The sequence below is a fragment of the Pseudonaja textilis genome, chromosome 6, assembly GCF_049901715.1.
Source record: "Pseudonaja textilis isolate UNSWEBS1 chromosome 6, rPseTex1.2, whole genome shotgun sequence".
Classification (NCBI taxonomy): Eukaryota; Metazoa; Chordata; class Lepidosauria; order Squamata; family Elapidae; genus Pseudonaja; species Pseudonaja textilis.
Genome location: NC_141995.1, coordinates 4,384,203 through 4,399,249, shown reverse-complemented (window position 1 = coordinate 4,399,249; position 15,047 = coordinate 4,384,203). Strand labels below are relative to the sequence as shown.

The window sequence follows — 15,047 nt, the reverse complement described above, 5'->3', positions numbered from 1 at the left end:
TTAAGCTGAAAACGGGAAAGTTCCTATTTCTCTATGAATTGGATCTGATACAATGAACAGGAAATATTGAAACAATATAACAAGTACCCTAAAAAGTGAAAATTGAATTAGAACAAAAGAAAAAAATATGAATTGTTGGACTGATTGGTGATTTTGCTATAAACCCAGTTCGGGAATGGTGGTTAATCCAGAAAGTTTGAAGAAGAAAAAAGAAAAAGATTGGTGATTGGTGGATTTTAATGACTGTAAGATATAAGAGTAACAATGATATCTCTGTGGGACCTAAACACGGAACTTAAAAATTTGAAAGAACTACTACATGCAAGAGGTGAACCACTTGCCTCTGAGTTAAAAGCCATGGAAATGGCAATTGAAGAATATGAAGAAGAAACCTCACAAAAGGAGGAGTTAGTACAAGAAGAAGCCATCTTAAATAGACAGTCAACACAAAGAACACCCCAAGGAAGAGGGAAAAGAAGGGGGGTGTTAAAATGGGAGATTTTAAAAAGTAACTAAAATGGGGAATATTTATAAAAATTGGAAAGACAGAAAGAAACAGCAGAAAAGTAAAAGGGGGAAGGAAAATATATATAGAGAGAGGGATATAAATCAGAGGGAGAAAAGATTTGGAAAAACAAAAGGGAAGAGAGGTAATGAGGAACAGGAACAGGAAAGAAAGAACTATGGGAATTGTAAAATAAAGGAAAAGTTTTCTTTACTTAGAATACATTGGGACAATAGTTAATGAATTAAGAAAGGAGATTCCACATTGATATGAGGGGTAATAATAATGTACTTTGCAATTACAAATTATAGAATATAGTCTATTGACAGGAGGGAGGGGCACTGATATCTTTTTAGAAGATGAGTGCATTTTCTTATTTTTATTGTTACAAGAAAGGTTAATGTTTATTATATATATTGAAATGTTTGAAATGAATGGTGAGGTTTAAAAATGAGATTAATATCAGTGACCAAGCAAAATGGATTGTTTCTTTCTTTTTTTTTTTTTTATTTTATTTTTATTTTTTTGATACCATAACTAAAATTTTGTGGAAGTAAAGGGAGAAAATACATTGCGGAATCTGACTGAAAAGTACAATGTAAAGTAGTTTATTTTTCTAGGGATTGATTGTTACTATAACTAAGTAAAATAGATGTTTAATTGGGAATTACAGAAGAGGGAATTAAGGCATACTTAAACACCCCCAAACTATTAAAAGGGGAGGGAAAATTTATGGTTTAATGTGAAAAAGTTGTATTAATCTAGACTTTATGAAAAGAATATGCGATGGAATTGCAAATTTGACAAGATAAAAAAGAATTAAAAGGGAATAAGTATGAAGATATGGAAACTCCTAGTTATTTAAATGAGAAAAGAGTACTTTGGAAAAAGCAACACTTAAAAGAAACGTTAAGGCTTAAATACATTTGAAATAAATTGAAATGAATTGAGAAGATGTTTAGAATGAGAGTAATATTAATGAATAGGATTAACTTGTCTGTTCCTTTTCTTATATAAAAGTTGAGAGATAAAATGAGAAAAGAGTACTTTGGAAAAGGCCACACTTAAAAGAAATGTTAATGTTTAAGAAATATATTTGAAATAAATTGAAATGAATTGAGAAGATGCTTAGGATGAAAATGATATCACTTAACAGAATTAATGTGTTTGTTTCTTTTCTTATGTAAAAGTTGAAATGGAGAAGTAATAATAGAATTAAGTTAAAATGGACAAGACAGAATGTTGAATGTAAAAATGAATACATAATTACTGTCATATTTGCATGTAAAAGTGGTGACTCGGAATTATGCTGTACATTGAAAAGAGCTTTTTTTATGTTGTTTTGGAAAAAATGGATAAAACTTGTTTAAAAAAAAACACAGTCCCAGGCCACGTATGGTTTTAAAGATGACAACTAGCATCTTGAATTGGACCAGGAAGCAAATTGGCAAAAAATACAGCCCCTGCAAGAGATGTGCAAATCTAGACTTGTTAAAAACCACGTGGGCCAGTGTATTTTGAACCAATTGAAGCTTCTGGATATCTTTCACAGGAAGTAATCAGGATGGAGGCTGTCTGTGCCGTGGGTGTCAGTGAACAGAGCTTGCTGGTCCAGGAAAGGATGTGACTGTCAACTCATAAAATATTTCTCTGGTCTTTTAGAGTTGCCAACAGAAATGGAGCGGGGAGTAATGTAGCAACCTGCAAAACCGAAACTGCATTCCATAAACGTTTTCATAGATAGTTTCCAGGCGACTGAAATTTCTGCCATGCAAAATTCTAACTGGAGAGTATGATTGATGATTCTTGGCTATGGATGTGTCCCAATGGAGAATATGAATTATGATACATCCAGGGGGTGGGGGAAAACAAGGGTCAAGGGTGACAATAAATGATGTGTCTCAGAGTCAGCTATACCCAGAACCTATAGTTGTTTAAAGGCTTCAGGTTTCTATATGCTCTGAGGGATATAAGCCAATATAAGCCATCTGTAACATGCCAGTTAAGAATTTATTACCACATCTATCCATAACCCACTCAATCTAGGTGCATTTTCAAATGGGTTACTAGGTTGTGTCAGGTTAATTCCAGACTGAAAGCTTACATTAAGCAAAGAAAAGACCCTTGCTTGTAATGTATGGTTTTTCAGATTAATCATTGCATTATATGCTTCTATTTGTTCGACCCATAAATCGCCAGAGTGTGAAAAATAAGCAGAGCGTCAGAAGGATCGAGTAAGGAAGCAAAAGGCAATACGTATGCAAAATTAATTTATTTCCAGTAGAAAGGAAGGTGCGGCTGAGCCATTTCGCCTTTCGTTTTGGTAGACACGCAATGTCTACGTGTTGGAAAAGAACATCATTTTCTTTTGCTGAAAGACACCCATTGGAGACCTGGTCTTGGACGTGGAGGCAGAAAGCGGAACTCTTCAATCTTGCATTTCCATAATTCTGTTGGCTATCGAAGGGCTTAGCCTGCTGTACCAGTTCAGTTACAGCTTGCTGAAAGGGGCTGCGTTTTATATGTGCCACTTTTTATCTGGCTTCTTCTCACAAATGAAGGGTTTAGATATTGCACATTCAATATTTGTCCAACACCTTGGTGGTGCCAAGCAACTGGATAACATAATGGTACATTCGTGTGTACTGTGATTAGTTATGGTGGTCGGAGACCAAAAGCTGGAAATCAAACAGAATACAATGAATCAAGACAGTTGGTCAGCAGTGGGAGAGCAATGTAGACTGTAGGGATGTTGGTGGGAGGGTCAAAAAATAGGAATTTTATATGTGTGTGATGTCCCTAAAGTGGATAGAATTTTAATTATGCAGTCATGGCTACTATCTTGACTTTTTGACGATTTTAGGAGCCCCTTTGTGCCTGGCAAACGAACACGTGTCACGTTCTTGGCCTAGCCCTGATTATTCTGGGGTCTACATTTTGTATTTCCTTCCACAAAATGATAAGAAATCAGGAAATTGAATCTGGGCTCTAGGGATCACAACACTCGAGCAATTTACTCCAGAATTCTTGTCCCAAAGTGTTGCTTCTCATGCAAGAAGTTTCTTCAGTTCTATTCTGAAGAAGCTTCTTAGATGAGAAGTGAAAAAGTTTTCAAAATTAAAAATGAAGAAAGTACAGTTACCTTTTGGAAAAGCACCTTTGGGACAACCATGACCTGGATGACTGAGAATCTCCATAGTAGTGATGGTATTCTACCGGTTTGGCCCCATTCAGTTGAACCGGTAGCGCCGAGGATCATCTGTGAGCAAACTGATTTGCTCCAACAATCAGCTGCTGGGCCCACCTGCCCACCCCTGGCTCTATACTGACCTTTATTTTCTGGTTTTGAAGCTCAGCTGCTTTGTGCGGCACAGGGGATTGCCGCACGTCAGCTGTTGAAGACACAGGGAGAGTGCAAGATTGCAGGAGAAGGTTAATGGTAAACCCTCTGCACGTGCAAAGCACACCCACCGAGCCACGCCCACAGAACCGGTGATAAAAATAATTGAAACCCACCACTGATCCATAGACACTCCCAAAGGTCTTGGTTTGCTGTTCATGATCTTATACCAGTGGTGGCTAACCTTTTTGCGCTCCTGTGCCAAAAATTGTGCACGCACTTGCACGCTCATGCTCGTGTGCCAGCACCCAAAAGGCAATGCGCGCCCCCCCCTCCACATCCCCTATGCATGTGCGTGCAATGCCCCCAACTCCCCCAACCCCCTGCTGCCTCCTTACCTGCACTGCACCTCACAGCTGATTTTCGGCTGGTTTGAGGCCTTTTGCGGCCTCCCAAAGTCTTGAGGAAGGCTTCTGCAGGCTTTTACAAGTTTTGTAGGCCAAAATGTAGCCCCGTTTCATCACTTCCTGTTTTTACGAAAATACTGAAAGTGACGAAACGGGGTTACGATTTTGGCCTACAAAGCTTGTAGAAGCCTGCAGAAGCCTTCCTGAAGCCTTTGGGTGAGATCCTGAAAGAGATAAATTACCATTTTAAAGGCATGGTTATCTTTCTATTTCTTTCCTCTGCTTTGCTTGGTGTTGAATTTATTTAATAATTTCATCCTTTTGTCACATTAATCCAATGTGTCCTTTGGGATAGCATCAGATCTTGGATCTGCAAATTGTGCATTCCTGATAAGGGTGAATGTGCATAAATAAGAGCTTTGAACAAAGTATAAGTAGGACTTTCTATATGGGTTAACTTACAAAACTTTTGGTGAACTTTCATCAACCCATACCCAGGTGGTTCCATTTTCGTAATACCCGATCCAATAGTCAGAAGGATGATTTGAGATTTCTCTTATTAGGAATGCCTAAAAAACAACAACCACAAATACATTTAAAATACTTTTAGGAACCCACTTCTGGGTTCATTATTGCTCATTGAACGATAATGATAATAATAATCTACATATAGATAAAAATGCCAAATCCAGTCTAAACATTTGGCTGACTATACGACCAACCATAATAATGACAATGAATCATGCCCTTCATCCATGCAGCAATATTGACAGATTCTACTTCCCAAGGAAAACAGGTGGGCGTGGCATTGTGCAAGTACAGGTAATCCTCGACTTACAACAGTTCATTTGTAGTGACAGTTTGATGTTACAATTGAAAAAAGCAACGTGATCATTTTTCACACTTACGACCATTGCAACATCCCCGTGGTCATGTGATAAAAATTCAGACACTTGGCAACCAACTCATATTGATGATGATTGCAGTGTCATGTAATCACCTTTGGTAACATTGTTTTTACAAATAATTCAAGGCAGCAGACATAAGCAACACACCTTCCTTCTCCTATTATTATTCTACAACAACAAACCTGTGAGGTAACTTGGGCAGAAAGAAGGACTGACCCAGAGTCAACTAATTGGCTTTCATGGCTAAAGCAGGACAAGAACTCAGGGTCCCTGGCTATCTAACCTAGTGCCTTAACCACTAGGCCCCCAATTCCTCCCATTTGTCCCAAGACAGAAAATTGGAGGGACAAGCTACACATGAAGAAGAAGCTGATGCAGATCTTTGAAGCAGTCCCATTCCTAGACATACAACGTTGATCTTTCAGAATATGATCCGTCTGCCTGCTACTATTTTGAGCCCTTATCTATCTCTCCAAGATACTTACTTGCTCGTTATAACTTCCAATACAAACCAAGGTGGATTTCTTAGTCTCGCAATATCTTCTGGCTGTGGTCCAGTTGCTCGCAACAGTGCTGAACAAGTAAAGGGCCCCTTCAAAGGGCACCCAGTTTTTTTTTAGCAGAATAGTAATGACGTCTTCCAGCCGGTGAAGAAATGTCCCGGAGAGAATTTCAGAAAGAAAGCAAGAGAGAAAGACACAGCATTTAGTAGAAGATAACTTGAAGGTCAATTATATAGCTCTATTGCATATTGAAACTGGTACGTGTAGTCCTTGACTTACAACCACAACGGAGCCCAAAATTGATATTGTTATGTGAGATCTTTGTTAAGTGAATTTTGTCCCATTTTTACGACCTTTCCTGCCGCAGTTGTTAAGTGAATCGCTGCAGTTGACAAGTTGGTTACGTGGTTGTCAAATGGACCTGGCTTCCCCACTGACTGTCAGAAGGTTGCAAAAGATGATCACATGACCATGGGGCACAGCAACAATCATAAACATGAAACAGTTGCCAAGCATCTGAACTTGATCACATGTCCATGGGGATGCTGCAAAGGTGGTGACTGTGTAAAAAGGCCAGAAGTGACATTATTCAGTGCCATTGTAACTTCGAATGGTCACTGAATAAACTGTTGTAAGACAAGGACTACCTGTAATTGAAATTTCACATCCCTGTTTCATTCGTTTCCTTCCCTTCCCTGAAAAGGAACACAAAGACATCTACGTTACTAGATCCTGATTAAAAACACAACTTTGACCACAGAGAAGTGTTCAGTGAAGCGCTTCTAGAAAGCCCACAAGCAAACTGTGGGGCCATTGTGCCCTCCTCACATATGGTCCTGAGAATTCAGAAGCACACTGTTTCCATCAAGAGAATTTGATGGCACTACCCGAGGTGCTATTAAATGTCCAGGATTCAAAGAGGTGTGGAAGAGTCTTGCTGGCTCACCTCTTGGGCATCTTGCCTCTGAGCTTACTACAGCTGTCAGGGCTCTGGTTGTTACCCCCATTTAAATCATGAGTCTCTAGCTGGATTTTCAAAACTTAAAGAAGATTTATTAGGAGTAAACATGCTGGTGCTTCCTGGGTGTAGCCGACTCTGAGACACATCATTCCTTGTCACCCTTGACCCTGGTTTTCTCCCACCCTCTGGGTGTATCATAATTCATATTCTCCAATGGGACACATCCATAGCCAAAAGTCATCAATCATGCTCTCCAGTTAGAATTTTGCACGGCAGAAACTTCGGTCACCTAGTCACTATCTTTGAAAACATTTACGGAATGCAAGTGCCCACTGCTCCCCGCTCTCCCTTTCTGTTGGCAACTCTAAACACACCATAGAAATATTTTATGAGTTGACATTAGCATCAATTCTTTTTCTCTCCCCGTAAGTCCCCCACAAAGCCCAGAAGACTTTGAGAAAGGAATCTGAGACTGGGAGATACTTAAGTTCCTCATAAGAAATGGTACCCATAGGAGGAGGAAGAGTGATGGTGGAGGGGCAGGGGCTGAAACTGTGGAGAAACACTGAGGACAACTGACAGACAACTGGACTGGAGGAAAGAAAGAAATTACAGATAGTCCTTGACTTACGACCACAATGAAGCCCTGTTGATAAGTGAGATTGTTGTCAAGCGATTTTCCCTTCATCTTACGACCTTTCTTGCCACAGCTATTAAGTGAATCACTGCCATTGTTAAGTTAGCAACACGGTTGTTAAGTGAATCCGGCTTCCCCACTGACTTGGCTTGTCAGAAAATTGTAAAAGGGGTTCGCATGACTCCTTGACGCTGCAGCCGTCATAAATATGAGGTCAGTTGCCAACCGTCTGAATTTTGATTACCTGACCATAGGGATGCTGCCACAGTCATAAGTGTGAAAAACGGCCATAGGTCACTTTTGCATTGCCATTGTAACTGCGGTCATTAAAGAAACAGCTGCAAGTCAAGGGGCATCTGTAGTTTTGAAACACTTCTGAATTATTTCCAAGGAAATTCTTCATGAACATGTCCCTGAAGACATGGGAAAAGCTCAACGCACGGAAATCCGGATTTGCCTTATTTTATTTCAGTTACTGGACTATTGTTCCATTGTATGGATTCATTAACCACTGCCACCTCTTTGCAATGGAGAAAAAAGTGGGTTCCAAATTTTAGTGTAAATCGGGAACTAAAAATGTTGCTGCTCAGTTGTCTTGAACTTCGGCAGGGTGAACAGATGGGCAACCTCTCTACGTTCAAGAGCTGAGGCAGATTTTCAACAGATACAGTCTCAGGCTGGCTTCCCTCAAACATCCCTACATGCTTAGCATTGAACTCTCAGACTTACCAATTGCACCTTCCAGTTCAATGATTTTTATTGTCCATTTTGTCAATTCTTCTGCTAACCTCTGAGCGCCAGAAAATATTTCATATTCTAAAAAGGTTTGCAAAATTCTGGTCAGGCAGATCTCAACTAGCAAAACTTTTCCATGTAGCTTGTTACACTCTACAGTAGAGGTACAGAGTTGGATGGAGCCACTGTCAGAGCTTTGATACAGTGCTATTTCTCAATAGTGATTAAGGTTTATCAATGCTATAATGTTTAGATAACTTAAATCAGTGAAGATAAAAAAGAAACATCATTTCAGTATTAATTGTGGTTTAAAATGGCAATGTTAATGAGCATGAGATTATTTAGCTTTGTCATCCAAAATGGAAGACAGCATCCAAGTATTTGTTGTATGATAAAGATTTCAGTCTTTGGCTGATTACTTAGCATTAAGGCCTCCACTCTAAAAATCATTTAATATTTTTTGTCCGTGTTAAAAAAAGAAAGATACTAACTACTAAACTGCATTAATTACTACTAACTACTAAACTGCATTATAAAATACATTTGACAAAAAATAAAATATAAAGAAGGGAAGAAAAATTGGAGGACAGGTTATTTGGTTTCTGATTTGCTCTTTTTTGTATTTCTGCCAATTTACAGTGTTTATTAAAAAAAAAATTGAACCCCCTTAGAAGCCAGACTGTAAACATCTTTGTCAGGTTGCATGTTACATTCTATGTACAGGAAGCATTCTTGCTTAAATTTGGCTTCACCCTGTGGAGAATAGGTACTATTACTTCTGCCATTTCATATTCTCTCTCTCTCTCTCTCTCTCTCTCTCTCTCTCTCTCTCCTTCCTCCCTCTCCCTCCCCCCCCTCTCCATCCATCTGTGAGTGCATCCATTCATTCATATCCATCCATCCATCCTCCATCATCATCATCTGTCTGTCTATCTGATTTAAAAACTGCCTGTCACCTTCACAGGGAGATACTGATAAGAATATCTTGCTTACCGCTTCCATTTTTGAGAGATGGATCCCGGCTAATAATAAAGTTCTTAATAGCCTTAATTGCTGCATTCATGGATGTCGATCTGTTTAGTTCCCAAAGATCTGGGTTTGTTTGTTTGTTTGTTTTTTAAAAAAGAAGATAAGCATAATATTTCAATGAATTATATTTCTATATGTTTCTACCTATCCACCATCCTACCCTAATAGCACTGGGATAATTTGGAGCCATCACGACCCTCATATGCCCGGATTCTGGAGTGTTTTTCATGCCACATTTATGCCACAAAGAAGCCTGTGCTTCACAAAGACATGCCGCATGAGCATCTTTGCTGTCAAAGGACCAAGGTTTTGTAGTCCAACCCTCTGCTCAAACAGGAGACCCTCTATCATTCCAGACAAGTGGCTGTTAAAAGCCTCAGGTATTGGAGCTCCCACAACTTCTCGTGGCAAGCTGTTCCACTGGTTAATGGTTTCTCACTTTCGGGAAATTTCTGCTTAGTTCTAGGTTGCTTCTCCCCCTTGATTACTTTCCATCCATTGCTTCTTCTGCCTTCCAATGCTTTGGAGAATAGCTTGATTCCCTCTTCTTTGGGGCAACCTTTTAAATATTATAAGACTGCTATTATTAGTGTTCCTGCTAAGGGATTCCAGTGCTATGAGTACTCAAGAATTTGGGTCTTCTATCCCACAATGACAAGTGGTGACCATGTTGGGCGGAATCTGTAAAGCCATTTCCAGAACTGCTTCTTGCAGAACACAAAAGTGCTTCTACGTGCCCTGATCCCAGGGGTGGGATTCAAAAATTTTAACAACCGGTTCTGTGGGCGTGGCTTAGGTGGTGGGCATGGCTTGGTGGTCATGTGACTTGGTGGGACATGGCTTGGTGGTCATGTTATTGGCTGGGTGTGGCCAACTCAATATCACTCACATCAAGGCATGCATCTCCTCGCCTGGCCTCTCATGACTGTGGGGATGCTGCAACAGTCGTAAGTGTGAAAAACTGACATAAGTCAGTTTTTTCAGTGCCATTGTAAGTTTGAATGGTCACTCCAGATAAGCAAAGAACCAGCAAAGGAGGGGAAAAAACTCCAGAAACGTTCCTGAGAAAGGAAGTCTAGTCCTGCCAAGAATGTAATACGGGTTAACGGAGAGGGAGTTTCTGTAAGCAACACCAGAATGTTTCCTTCCTGCTTTCCTTACAGGATTAGGCCAGGAATTTCTTCTAACAACCAGTTTTCCGAACTGCTTAGAATGTTAACAACCGGTTCTAGCGAATCAGTGCGAACTGGTAGAATCCCACCCCTGCCTGATCCCATCAAGTGTTTTCTGCAACCCCACCAGAGAATCTGTTGGAATTGGCATCCCATTTGCCCCACTGGGTTGCCAACAGAACTGAGTTCATATTTTACTTTGGAGGGAAGAAGGTGATGCATACCCCAGTAGCAAACCCCACTCCCACCCCATCAAACACCCCTTGATGTCACACCCAGTTCCAGATCTCAACTGAACTTTGACCAGTGTTTTCGGGGTGGGGTGGGGAGAGGAAAAAAGAAATAAATCCTTGCTTCCACTTATCTATAAAGAAAACTCCTATAGAGAGAAGGTATCTTCCCATCAAGGAAGGAAATCTCCTACATCGAATGGGACTCTCAAGACAAAGGAAGTTGCCATTCAAGGGGGGAATACAGTGACACCTCATTTGGTTAGGCTTACTGTGGAAAGAGAGGGTCTCTTATTCATAAAAGCCTGTGTCAGGTTCCAAGTAATGATTAAATACAAAAGTACATGTGGGACATTTACATTGTCTCTTTGTCTGATGCTGTATTTAAGCCAATGAGCTCATGGTACCATCATGCAAAGAGCATCAACATGGAGTCCCTTGTATCAAGGTCGACTAATTTGAAGTTCCAATTACAAACTCTTAAAAAGCAAACGTTTCTACAGAGTAACTAATTCCCATGTTCTACTGTATTTTGTTAAGAGAAGTTTACTTACACAAAATGGTCATCACAACTGTGACCAAAAACAGGAGCAGGCACAACAGACTTGCAAGATATAAAGCAGAGCTGGTCAGGTCATGCCAAAAATTAGCAAATATCCCTTGAAGGACACAAGAAGAAAAGAAAGAAAAGTCTATTATAACCACCATCCCAAGAAGAAAGATCTTAGTTGTTTGCATTGTGTCGGTATTTGAAAAATGTCCAGCTAAAATCCTCTCTCGCCTCCAAATCCAACTGTTCATCTAGCAGGTTGTCCTAAATAATCATCCCTCCCCATTTCATCCCAGCCACGGTCACTTTGGAAGTGGGTGGGTTGAGAGAATGGCTGCCCCCAATATGATCCTGTGAGTTAACATAGCCAGAAGACAGGACGAAGAAGAAGAACTGGGCTGCTGTTTCTTTAAAGACCAGCTAGAACTGGATTGTGAATTCTTCCTTTTTTGCCTCCAGAAATAGTAGGTGGCCACTCCATTTCCTTTCCTTTTCAAGCCTCTCCTGGTCACTCTCTGCCCTTCTGGTTTGGTGCCCAAAAGGAAAAGAGAAGGACAACGAAAGGCAAGACTTCCCCTTCATCTCTAGGGAAGATGGATGGTGAAGGGACGGGTCCCAGGAAAACTGCCCCATTCTTCCCATCCCTGTTTGGAATAGGAAAGGGGGCACGTGGCCCAGGAGGCTATAATGTGCGCCTCACCAGGGAATGAAGGGAAGGAGATCTACATTTAGGTTGATGAGGTATGTTTGCCCATACTCCGGATGTACAGGGAGCAGAATTTTGCCTTTGTTAACCTCAATTACATCCGTTTTAAAGCAAAATCATAGCATCCAAGTCTCAGGAAAGCTACATCTCAGCAGTAGAGGGAGAGGCTGAGCAGACAACCTTGGTATTCATCAGCCAGTGCAAAGGAAACTGTTTGAGACCACTTTTTTGGGTCCCGATTCTTCCAAACACACCGACAACAGCAAAGCCGCCTACAACTGACCCCAACCCATTGGGTTCACAACCTCTGGTGATCACAGAAAAAGAAGTGCAGGATCTATTTCACAGACAAAAGCCAGGAAAAGCACCAGGGCCAGACAAGATAACTCTTTCTTGCTAAAAAGTCTGTGATGGTCCCCCATCCTTACCCGAATCTTCAATAAATCACTAGAGATGCGCTATGTTCCTTCTTGCTTCAAATGCTCTACTATCATCCCAATGCCGAAGTAGCCCTCCATCAAGGAACTGAATGACTACAGACCAGTTGCTCTAACATCTGTAGTTATGAAAACCTTTGAAAGGCTATTGCTGTCCCACCAGAAAACCAACACGGATCTGCTGTTAGACTCCATGCAATTTGCATTCTTAGCAAATAGATCGACAAATAATGCTGTTAATATGGCTCTGCACTACATCCTACAACACCTTGAATCTCCAAATACCTACGCCAGGGTACTCTTTATAGACTTTAGTTCAGCATTCAATACTATCATCCCAGACATTCTTCTAACTAAACAAAACCAGCTAGCAGTACCTGAACACACATAAGTGGATCATAAGCTTCCTAACAGACAGGAAGCAGCAGGTAAAGCTAGGCAGAATCACATCTGATACCTGTACAATTAGCGCATACACACACACACCCCAAGGCTGTGTGCTTTCTCCACTTCTCTTCTCCCGATATACCAATGACTGCATCTCAAAGAATCCATCTGTTAAAATACTGAAGTTTGCAGATGATACAACAGTGATTGGTCTCATACGAGACAACGGCGAATCCTCATACAGACGGGAGGTTGTACAACTTGCCTCGTGGTGTAAACAGAACAATCTGGAACTGAACATACTCAAAACCATAGAAACCGTAGACTTTAGGAGAAACCCTCGCATACCACCACCTCTTACAATACTGGAAAACAGAGTATCAACTTATAGACCTAAAATGGACACCCAACATCAAAAAGACATTAAAAAAGCACAACAAAGAATGTTCTTTCTGCACCAAGTCAGAAAGCTCAAACTGCCCACAGAACTGCTGATCCAGTTCTACAGATGAATGATGGAGTCTGTCATCTGCACCTCTAAAACTGTCTGGTTTGGCTCTGCAACCCAACAAGACAGACACAGACTTCAGAGGATAATTAGGACTGCAGAAGAAACAACTACTACCAACCTGCCTTCCATCGAGGACCTGTATACTGCACAAGTCAAAAAGAGGGCTGTGGAAATATTTACAGACCCCTCACATCCCGGACATAAACTGCTTCATCTCCTATCCTCAAAACGACGCTATAGAGCCCTGCACACCAGAACAACTAGACACAAGGACAATTTTTTCCCCGAATGCCATCACTCTGCTAAACAAATAATTCCCTCAACACTGTCCAACTATTTACAAAATCTGCACTACTATTACTGTTAAATCTATCATCACTCCTCATCACCCATCTCCTCCCACTTATGACTGTAACCTTGTTGTTTGTATCCTAAAGTTTTTCATTGACTGTTTCCTAGTATGATTTGATTGCTTATTGTACCCTATGGCTATTATTAAATGTTGTACTTTATAATTCTTGACTCTTGATGAATGTATCTTTTCTTTTATGTGCACTGAGAACATATGCACCAAGACAACTTCCTTGTGTGTCCAATCACACTTGGCCAATAAAGGATTCTATTCTATTCTGTTCTGTTCTGATCTGTTTGATTCAATTCGATTCGATTGAGACCACAGACTGAGGCTGGAATGTTCTTTTTAAGAGTATGAAAGCAGGAGATGGTAACATCCAACCTTAGCTCACTGTCCCTTTTATTGCCTACCGAATCTTCAATATTTTTGTCTACTCTGCCATGGTTACTTTCAGCCTCTTCTTGATTCCTGTAATCTCCCCTTTTATATGTCCTACTTTTTTGTGTAATTATACACATACAACACACACCTACCTGTATTTTGCTGCGCTCGTCTGACATTGGATCTAGAAGCCACATTGGATCTTGAAGCCACATTGGATCTGGAAGCTACATTGGGTCTGGAAGTCACGTTGGATCTGGAAGCCATGTTGGATCTGGAACTCTCTGCCGCTCAATCCAGTCCTTAAATAACAGTATGTATTGAGAAGGAACACAAGACTCAAAGGATCGATTCAGATCAAAGGTGATCTGACTGAATTCCCATTCCATTCATTCAAAGCATCGAATCAGGTGGTTTTGGAAGAGCCTGGAGAAGTTTGAAGTCAATATTTGGTTATTTGATCTACTTTTCTTTATTCACATAGATTTAAATAAATACCTGATTCTCAATGAGTCTAGTTGCTTTGCACTATTAAAAGAATGATAAAACGAATAAAGAGAGATGTTCCCAGAAAAAGAAGAACTATGTAAAACAAAAGCAAATCCTAACGGGGCTCACCCAACCCAAGGGAGAACAACCAAGCTTTCATTGCCTTCCAACTGATCATCAAGATGGGGACCATCTGGAACTGGAGGATGCCAGGTGCCCTGACAGAGCCCTGAGAGAGCTATGGACACTTCCGGGGGTTCATCTAGGTGACCCTACGTAAATGAGGGGACCTGAAGTGCAACCCCTCTGCTAAATATTATGAAATAGGGGGACATTGTTGGAGCTGGGCAGCCACAGAAATTGCCAGGCTCCCTGCCCTCAAAAGCTTGATAGGTGATTGAATGGCATCCAGAAGCCAACCAGCGATCATTGCAGCTCATGGAAGAGTGGTGCCACTTGCTTTTCACTGATGGTGCGGCTGCATTTGGACCACTTACAAAAAAGATTTGTTAGAGCAGTCCCATATAGAGAGCACTACAATAATCCCTTCTCGAGGGGACCATGGCATGAGTGACTGTCCGGGGGTCGGGTGTTTGATCCAGGAACAGGCGCAATTGGCATCCTGGATAAATCTGTGCAAAGACCCTCCTAGCCACAGCTGTTGCCTGTTCTTTGGGTAACAGCTGTGAGCCTAAGATGACCCCCATCCCTCATTGCAAAGTGGCCTTGAATGGGGAAGGACAGCCCCATCCAAAACCAGAGATGGAGACTCCCAAAAATCAGAGAGCCCAAATATCCCCAGTC

General features: G+C 40.9%; 1 protein-coding gene across 2 annotated transcripts; it reads right to left on the bottom strand.

Moving 5' to 3' along the window:
- Positions 1–2,786: 2,786 nt before the first annotated feature.
- Positions 2,787–14,428, bottom strand: LOC148125378 (C-type lectin domain family 7 member A-like). Of its 2 annotated transcripts, XM_087935684.1 has the most exons (7): positions 13,907–14,428; positions 10,982–11,086; positions 8,990–9,088; positions 7,991–8,077; positions 5,646–5,797; positions 4,715–4,821; positions 2,787–3,183 (listed from the first exon to the last, which is right to left on the bottom strand). In XM_087935684.1, the coding sequence occupies exons 1-7, from the start codon at positions 14,019–14,021 to the stop codon at positions 3,024–3,026; spliced, it is 825 nt and encodes a 274-aa protein (XP_087791810.1). In that variant the 5' UTR covers positions 14,022–14,428; the 3' UTR covers positions 2,787–3,023. The 2 variants fall into 2 exon arrangements, with proteins under 2 accessions (XP_087791810.1, XP_087791811.1); XM_087935685.1 differs by lacking the exon at positions 4,715–4,821.
- Between the last annotated feature and the right edge of the window lie 619 nt (positions 14,429–15,047).

Bases quoted from the DNA above. Each gene is read 5' to 3' on its own strand.
- LOC148125378 (XM_087935684.1), bottom strand. From the start codon at position 14,021: ATGGCTTCCAGATCCAACGTGACTTCCAGACCCAATGTAGCTTCCAGA. The intron at 4,822-5,645 runs GTAAGTATCTTG...GTTGTTTTTTAG, and splicing joins TTGGAAGTTATAACGAGCAA to GCATTCCTAATAAGAGAAAT. The intron at 3,184-4,714 runs GTAAGTTAACCC...TTTGATTTCCAG, and splicing joins GAAAGTTCACCAAAAGTTTT to CTTTTGGTCTCCGACCACCA.